The 9352-nt window shown below is 42.2% G+C and overlaps 1 protein-coding gene across 1 annotated transcript in view; it reads left to right on the top strand.

Moving 5' to 3' along the window:
* Positions 1-9138, top strand: part of LOC149429321 (putative proline--tRNA ligase, mitochondrial) — a 38606-nt gene extending 29468 nt beyond the window's left edge. The window contains exons 2-3 of the mRNA XM_089666544.1: positions 6091-6689; positions 8336-9138. Coding sequence (XP_089522670.1) covers positions 6101-6689; positions 8336-9111 — 1365 coding nt within the window. The 5' untranslated portion in view covers positions 6091-6100 and the 3' untranslated portion in view covers positions 9112-9138. The remainder of the gene's footprint in view (positions 1-6090; positions 6690-8335) is intronic.
* Positions 9139-9352: the final 214 nt, after the last annotated feature.

Genomic DNA, 9352 nt, shown 5'->3' on the forward strand with positions numbered 1-9352 from the left:
GCAGCCCACTTTGGTTGCGGGTGTAGAAAGAACTCTGATATCTGCAGTAGTGTCAACACACCTAGAGTTCTTTGGGCCATGTATGGGTTGCATGCTGGATAATGTATAGTATACAATATTTACATAATTATTATGGTTAAAAGAACAAATTTCTCTCACGTTCATCTCCTGTGCTACATCGGGCAAGCATAGGTTAATTTTGAAGATCTAAGGGCTCATTCATACAAGCTTTGCCTTCTGAAGTGCGATTCGCATTAGTGGGTATAATTGTGGTCACAGTGTTTTTATTAAAATAAGTACAGTTTCATCATCCATATACTTAAAGAGAAGGGATCATATAAATCCAATATTGTGTGTTAAGTATCACTTCAAGGTTACAAACTGCTTAGACTTCAGAACCACTTTGAGAAGAGATCAACTAGATAATACTGTATGAATGGAAAGTATGAAAGAAAGAATTCATCTGACCTCAAAGAAATATATATATATATATATATATATATACAACATAACAAAAGGTTCTATACAAACAGAAATCTTCTGCTGTCACAACAGACACTGTGTCCATTGTAAGAGAGACAAAGCTGCTCACACTAACTCTGTAATGGTTGTGGAAGAACTTCACCACATCCTTAGCTGTGCTTGTATTTTCAAGGCTTTTCCCTTTATTTTCAGCTTGTGATCCTGCCAGCAATAAACTTTCTGTTCTAGAGTGACAACATTCAATCACTCTACAGTATCTATGCAGCAGTGTTGTCACTTTAAGACAGGACTACAGACACTTCCCCCTGTCTTCCATAACAGAGGAGAGGGGTATTGTTGTCACAAGGGACAACAAACTTGTCCTAAGGTTGACAGGCACTGCTCCTGCTGTATGGTAGGCTTTAGGTGGGCAGTCAGAGGTGGTAAAACTGTGGCTCAACTACCCATATTTTACCATTTTACAACCCCCCCCCCCCCAAGAGGGACCAAAAAAGTGAAGTTCACTGTTGCACTTTGCATACATTTTCATTGGCTGCAGGGGTCTCCAAACTTTCAAAACAAAGGGCCAGTTTACTGTGCTTCAAACTTTATGGGGGTGGACTGTGGCCAGTAGGAGTAAATAATGGCACAGGCTTGGTGGTCAGTGGGAGTAAAAAAAAACTATGTATCATTGGTATCAGTGGAAGGAATAGCGCCCCATCATTGGTTACATAGTTAATCTGGTTGAACAAAGATACATCATGTTCAACCAGCAGAAAACAAAAAACACAACACACACACAAATAGAAATCCTTTATATACACTATCCAATACCTGCAGTTGATCCAGAGGCAGGGCATAAAACCCAATAAAGCATGGTCCGATTTGCTCAAGTGGGGAAAAAAATTCCTTCCTGATCCATTAAGAGGCAATCAGATATTCCCTGGATCAACTTTACAAATGAATATTCAATATACAATGAATATCAAATTATATTATGTGCAGTGGGAGTATTAATTCCCCATCTCTGGTGTCCGCGGGAGGAATAATACCCAATTGTTAGTATCAGTTAGAGGAATAGTGCTCCATCTTTGGTGTCAGTGGAAGGAATAGTGCCTTATATCAGTGGAATGAATAATGCTCCAAGGGCCAAATAAAGGCAGGAAAAGGGCCACATCCAACCTGTGGGCTATAGCTTGGAGACCCCTGTTCTATAGGAACAAATCAAATTAAAACCTGCATTCAAATATGATAATTGGATAAAAAAAAGTTTACTGTGAGCCAAAATAGACAATTCCCTTTTGACACACTCCTAAATGAGGCTCAAATGTGATTGCTACTGTATATATATGTACCCAAACTGTTCCCATCCCAGGATGGTCTCCAATGTGGGCGCTTCAGCGCCTTTTCTGGAACCAGTCTATTCATCATGCTTAACAAGAGATCTGTCAGGAATGGACTCGCCAATAGTGGTGGGACGCACCTGCCTTGTTGGCTGCAGTACCAGGGCTGGCCAGCGGGTGCTCTCAGCAACCAGAGGCTCACTCCTACAATGAGCCAGCACCTGAAACTGATTACACAGGTGTATTTAAGGAATGGCCAGGCCTGTGTTCAGGGCCTTGGTGTATGTTTCCCATGAGCCCCTGTACCCTGTCTGCTTCCTTCCTGATCCTGCTTAATCCTGATTCTGCATGAACTCTGCCTGTCCTGACCTCGGCTATTCCTGACTCCGCTTCCGCCTGCTCCTTGTACCTCGCTGCCCGCACGATACCGACCTGGCCTGCCTGACTACACTCACGTCACCCGACGATCCATCCATCCCGCACGGATCACTGGTTCCAGTCTGCACCAAGTCCATCCCCACCATCAGGGGCCCTGGTGAACAGCAGGCTGGGACTTAGACCCCGCGCCCTGAGGAAATCCCTGCTGTGGGCTCAGCCTGCCTGACCACTCCACCTCACCAGCCCTGACTGCCCTTGTCTGTGTAAATTCTGTTATCAGTTGGAGGTTTGGTTTTGTTATACTGAAAGAAAGAATTAATCTGACCTCAAATAGCCTAATGTAACACAACAAAAGGATCTATATAAAGAGAAACCTGCCGCTGTCATAACAGTCCATTGTGAGACAGACAAAGCTCCCACTACCTCTGTAATGACTTTGGGAGGACTTCACAGCTTCACGGAGCAGCATCAATGCTTTGTTAAAAAATAACAGTCGGCTTTGTTCAGGTTCTAGTTTTTTCAAGAAGATTTCATCCAACCTAAAAATGGAAATACTCTATTAAAAATACTGCAAAATAATTAAAATTAAAATGAGTTTATATCAGGAAGTATAATCAATAAGCACTAATATGAACTTTGCTTTCAGAGTCCTAGAACCTTTAAATACTATGTGACTGCACCAATCTCCTCCAGCAAATGGCAATGATTACAGTACAGACTAGTGGCTGGGTGTGTAAATCGGGTATTGAGACTTCACACTTGTCCATTCTGTTGCAGTGCATTACTGCATACATTTTAAAGCCCAGATAAGCCTTCAGTGTAAATGACCTAAATGATGTTCCAGGTGCATCAATGAAAATGGTGTACAGCCCATCCTGCTTTGGTTTTTTTTCTGTAAGGTAATTACAGCCTGAGCACAAGAGCATCTCCCCTGTGAGCATATTACAGAAAATGCCCTTTGCTCTCTGTGTAGAAGCAGTGGTCTCTCTGCGGATGTCCAACGTTCCCCCTATTGAGTCAGAAATAAAGTTCTAAAATCAGCAAAGCTCATGCTCCCTGCTGATGGGAAAGTGCTAGCTGTGACTCTGCAGGGGCTTTGCCCACTGCTTTCAGGCAGCATGCAAGAGTTTTTTTCCCTACAGCATGCTACCAGGGACCAGACCTTTCTGCGTAGGCTGTGACTGTTATCTAAAGAAAATATTTGTAAGACTTTGTACACCTTTTTTGATGCTCTGGCATGTATTTAGCTGATTTAAAATACAAGTTTATTTTGGCTTCATTGTGTAGTATTAGTCATGTTAACATGCATAGTGTTAAAGTATATGTAAACCCTCACCTTGTAAACTCAATTTACAATTGAAATGAAAGGCAAAACATTTGTGTATAGATATAAAAAAACAAATATCTTTCTTTCTCTTTTTTATAAGTGATCACATGCTGTCTGTTCTCAGCTGCACAGAGAGGTGGGAAAGGAGAAACAGGATCACACTGATCTTCTCAGTGAATGGTTGTGCAGGGGAGGGGGGTACAGGACAAGTCTGATCATTGGAGGAGAGCAGGCAGCTCAGTTCCCAGCACAGCTAGAAAGCTGACCACGCTGTGCTCTCATGCCTAGTGTAGTCAGTTTTTAATAGGAAAGCAGAGGGACTGGCAGGAACACCAGGAATTTTATGCAAAGAAGCAATACAAAGAGAACAGGATACCTTTTCACACATGTACATGGTACAGCAGGCACGTATCAGTAATATGAAATGTTGGGTTTACATATTCTTTAAGGCATCCTATTTTTATTTAGAATGGGCCGTCAAAGCATAGCAATGAAAGAACTTTACAGCATGTTAACGCAGTGCACTACAATGCATGGCATGTAAGTAGCTTGGAGACTACTGTACATGTGTGTTGGGGTGCCATTCTAAATTAATGACATTGCAACACATCACACAAAGTACTGCATGCTGATGTAATTTCCTGAAATGCATAGGTGTGAAGTCGGGCCTAAAAGTCAAAATCAGGCACTGAAAACTTCTTGTAGTTTTTCTGACCTGGGAGCCCAAAACCTGAGGTACCCTCTAAGAAAACATTTACCTATAGCTCTAAATTCATATATCCCCCCTCCCCCCCGCCCCCATACTCCCCTGCAAAATACTAGTCACAAAGACCTGGCATATTGGTTGTGCCAACTATGGAATACCAGGCCCTCCAAAATGACTCCACAAGGTACACTTACTCGATGTCTTGGAATCTTTTTACAAGCTAGATCCTACATTTGCTATGGAACCAACCCACCCATACCAAAATGTAGTCTTACTTGGAAGTGACTTACCGCATACAGAGAGAGGCCATTGTGAAATACCAGCTCCTTTTCTCTTCCAATGAGATCTATAAAATAAACAGCAAACGCAATGTTCAAATATTTGTTCTGGGTTTTAAAACTAACTCTGTGTATTATATTTATTAACATTCAAAAAAGGATTTATTGGACTAGTGATATTTCTTGGTTGTATTTCCATCACTGGAGCTTGTAGGAATACAACATTTGGCATCTACTACTAAGGTCAATACAACACACCTCTGCTGGTATCTCTTCCTTAAGGCTTGGTTCACATATGTGCGGGTGGTGCCGCTGCGGATCCACACAAAAATCCATGGAGCTGCATCACCCACACAGAAGAATGCAGACCCGCGGACGGGTGCAATTAATTCTAATGGCACGCTGCCCGCACTAGAAATTGCGACGACATTGGGAACTGAGATTCCTGTGTGGGCTGCGGTTTCCGAAGAAGTGCAGGGACTTCTTCCCTGCATGTCCCGGGGCACGGGAGTCCATTCAAATGAATGGGCTATCGTGCCCACGCAAAATCAAAGCCATTGATTGTTTACAATTGTCGTGTGATCTGCTGTGATTGGTCACAGCAATCACATGGTAACAGCAGCGGCCCAGCACAGTGATCTGTCACACGTTAACAGATCGTGCCCGCATGGCATGTTTCGGGAAGATGTCAACCCAGATCGACAAAAGTCCCACCCAATCGCCATTTTGCAATAGGCCAGACAGGAAGTGGTTAAGGTTAAAGGATAAGTTCATCTTTGGGAACATGTTATAGAGGAACACAGAGGTGAGATCATTATTCTGCTGCTGTGCCTTCATTATCCAATCAGCAGGCAGGGATTATGTTCATGATTAAAGCGGTTGAAAACCCTTCCATGAAGTGACTGACCTCAGATGATACACCAAGATGAAACCAATCCTCCTACACAAGTTGTACTTGCTCATTTTCAGCCCTCTCTTCTGTAGATTGTTCTAAAAACACACCGATTAAATAATTTTTTTCTCAGCGCTATCAGTGGGGATCTGAAGTCTCACATTGCAGATCTCAGTGAATAGAGCCCTGAATCCTGATTGTAGGGAAGGGACACATCCCCCTTCACACAGCACACAGAAAACATGCAGAGCTAAGGATATGAATCACAGGCTGTGTGCCGAAGCTTTACTCCCCATCACTTTTGTATCTCTTGGGGTCGGGAAAACCTGTCAGAAGTGACTGCTAATAACTGAGGAACGAGTCAACAGAGAGGAATCACACTCAGTGCTTTGGACAGAGGCAAGTACACACTATAGAAGGATGTGATTTGTTCATGTTTCATTTCTGAGGTTTAAAACCACTTTAAGCAGTGCTGCTGCAGCAGAAGTTAAGGAACTAGCTCTGATATATGCCTGGATCAAAAGATAGGGCAGAATTACACATCCTTCGGCAGGCAAGCAAGTTCAGTATATGTTTTTGGACTGTGGTGTTTAGCTCTCGGAGTTCAGTTTACATTTTAGGCGTAAACTTTGTAGCTGCAAAAACATGAATTGTATACTGTGCTGAGAAATAGCAAAATTAAATGTTATGCTTGTCTTTCACAGGGAACCCACAATGGTGAGACTGCTGAGAATATCATTTTCCCACCTTGTGGCCAGCAGATATTATTGCCACAATGCGGGTGAAAGAAGGCACCACTTAATCTCTAAGATTTATAATCCAGGAAATCTGTGGAAAGAAAGTTCTTCAGAACTGCAGCAAAAATCCAATGAGCCCACCAGCAGGAGTCAAAGACTCATGACAAAAGCTGGCTTAATACATCCCTCTAGCCCTGGCTGTTTCCATTACATGCCATACACAGTACGAGCCATGGAGAAGCTAATTCGCCTTGTCGATCATGCCATGCAAGAGATTGGAGGACAGAAGATGGACATGACCACTCTTTGCTCTGCTGCACTTTGGAGACAAAGTGGACGCTGGGATTTAGTTGCAAAGGAACTGTTCTGTCTGATGGACAGACACAACCAGGAATACTGCTTGGGGCCAACACATGAAGAGTCTGTTACCCAACTTGTTGCCACAGAAGGGGGCATTAGCCAAAAACAGCTTCCTCTGCTGCTCTACCAGATTACTCGGAAATTTAGAGATGAGAAGAGGCCATGCTTTGGCTTGCTGCGTGGCAGGGAGTTTTACATGAAGGACATGTACAGTTGTGTTCAAAATAATAGCAGTGTGTTGAAAAAAGTGAATAAAGCTCAAAATCCTTCTAATAGCTTTTATTTCCATACACACAAATGCATTGGGAACACTACACATTCTATTCCAAATCAAAACATGAAGAAAAATATATCAAATTTGTGTTGTTCCTCTAAAAAAATGGAAGAAAAGTGAATATTAGACTGTTCAAAAAAATAGCAGTGTTTGTATTCTTTTTTACAAACTCAAACATTCACTATATAAACTGAAAAATGTTTGAAAATTTTGCTTTCCTTTGAATCACTTAATGAATATTTAGTTGTGTAGGCACTGTTTCTGAGAACTGCTGTACATCTGTGTTGCATGGAGTCAACCAACTTCTGGCACCTGTGAACAGGTATTCCAGCCCAGGATGATTGGACTACATTCCACAGTTCTTCTCTATTTCTTGGTTTTGCCTCAGAAACTGCATTTTTGATGTCACCCCACAAGTTTTCTATGGCTTAAGATCCGGGGATTGGGCTGGCCACTCCATAACGTCAATCTTGTTGGTCTGGAACCAAGATGTTGCACGTTTACTGGTGTGTTTTGGGTCCTTGTCTTGTTGGAACACCCATTTCAAGGGCATTTCCTCTTCAGCATAAGGCAGCATGACCTCTTCAAGTATTCTGATGTATTCAAACTGATCCATGATCCCTGGTATGCGATAAATAGGCCCAACACCGTAGTATGAGAAACAAGCCCATATCATGATGCTTGCGCAACCATGCTTCACTGTCTTCACAGTGTACTGTGGCTTGAATTCAGTGTTTGGGGGTCGTCTGACAAACTGTCTCCGGCCACTAGACCCAAAAAGAACAATCTTACTTACAGTCCACAAAATGTTGCACCATTTCTCTTTAGACCAGTCAATGTGCTCTTTGGCAAATTGTAACCTCTTCAGCACATGTGTTTTTTTTCAACAGTGGGATTTTGCGGGGGCTTCTTGCAGATAGCTTGGCTTCACGTAGGCGTCTTCTAATTGTAACAGTACTCACAGGTAACTTTACACCTTCTTTGATCTTCCTGGAGCTGATTGTTGGCTGAGTCCTTGCCATTTTGGCTATTCTTCTATCCATTCGAATGGTAGTTTTTTGCTTTCTTCCACGTCTTTCAGGTTTTGGTTGCCATTTTAAAGCATTTGCGATCATTTTAGCTGGGCAGCCTATCATTTTCTGCACTTCTTTTATATGTTTTCCCCTCTCCAATCAATTTTTAATCAAAGTACGCTGTTCTTCTGAACAATGTCTGGAACGACCCATTTTCCTCAGAATTTCAGAGAGAAATGCACTGTAACCAGCATGTACAACATTTGCTGCCTTCCTTCTTTAAATAAGGGCAATAATTGCCACCTGTTTTTCAAAGAATGAATGACCTCACTAATAGAACTCCACACTGCTATTATTTTGCTATTATTTTGAACATGCCCCTTTCAATTAGTGATTCAATTACACAGAATCAGCAGCATCCATGTCATGACTGTTGGGTCTGTTGGATTTCTATTAGTCTACTACACCTGCTAGTAAATTATTTGCCATGTAGAAGTATCATTTCTACCAAAAACAGTGATTGATCTGGTTAGTGATGTCTGACTGCTATTATTTTGAACACAACTGTATACGTTTGACATGACTGAAGAAGCTGCCTACCAAACGTACAACAACATGTGCAACGCTTACTGCAAGATTTTCCACACTCTTGGCCTACAGTATGTGAAAGTACAGGCAGATACACATGGATTCCACCTACCTGCCAGCATTGGCGAAGACAGGTTAATGTTGTGTGGAAGTTGTGACTTTGCAGCAAATGTGGAGACATTGAAAGTCGAGGAGGAGGACTGTCCGGTATGTTCAGGAAAATTGGTGGAGAGCAAAGGCATTGAGATTAGGCACACATTCTACCTGGGAACCAAATACTCACTTATGTTTAATGCAGTCTGTTATGATTCACAGAGCAAACCCACCATTGCACAAATGGGATGTTATGGCGTTGGCATATCAAGACTTTTGGCAGTATCTATAGAAGTCCTTTCCACTGAGGAGGATGTTCACTGGCCGGGTCTAATTGCCCCATATCAGATCTGTTTAATTTTCCCCAAAAAAGGAAGCAAAGAGATTGCAGCATTACCAGTAGCAGATAAGCTCTATGACGTTTTATGTTCAGTCCATCATTTGAGAGATGAGGTAGTTCTAGATAATCGGGACCATTTGACTATAGGAAAAAGGTTAAGGGAAGCCCATATAATGGGCTATCCATATATAATTATAGTGGGCAAAAAGGCTTTGGACAGTTCACCGCAGTTTGAAGTACATAATCACAAAACTGGTGAGGTCCAGTTCCTCTCTAAGGAAGGTGTGCTAAGCTTTGTGCAAGAAATCCAGGTGGTCTAAATAAAGGTTTTTTTTTTGGGACTAGAATGGGTGTGTGGCTCACATGGTCTTATTTGTATGGTGTAGAGCATGAGCTTCTAAACAAAAAGGGCCAGTTTACTGTCTGTCAGACTTTGAGGAGGCTGGACTGTGGCCACTGTAAGTAGAAAGTGCCCTTGCATTAATGGGAGTAAATAATGCCCCATCATTGGCATTAGTGAGAAAAATAATGCCCCATTGTTGGTATAAAGGGAAGGAATAG

Source organism: Staurois parvus, unplaced genomic scaffold (genome assembly GCF_062004578.1).
Source record: "Staurois parvus isolate SC_StPar_1 unplaced genomic scaffold, SC_StPar_1.0 ptg002753l, whole genome shotgun sequence".
In the NCBI taxonomy this organism is placed as follows: Eukaryota; Metazoa; Chordata; class Amphibia; order Anura; family Ranidae; genus Staurois; species Staurois parvus.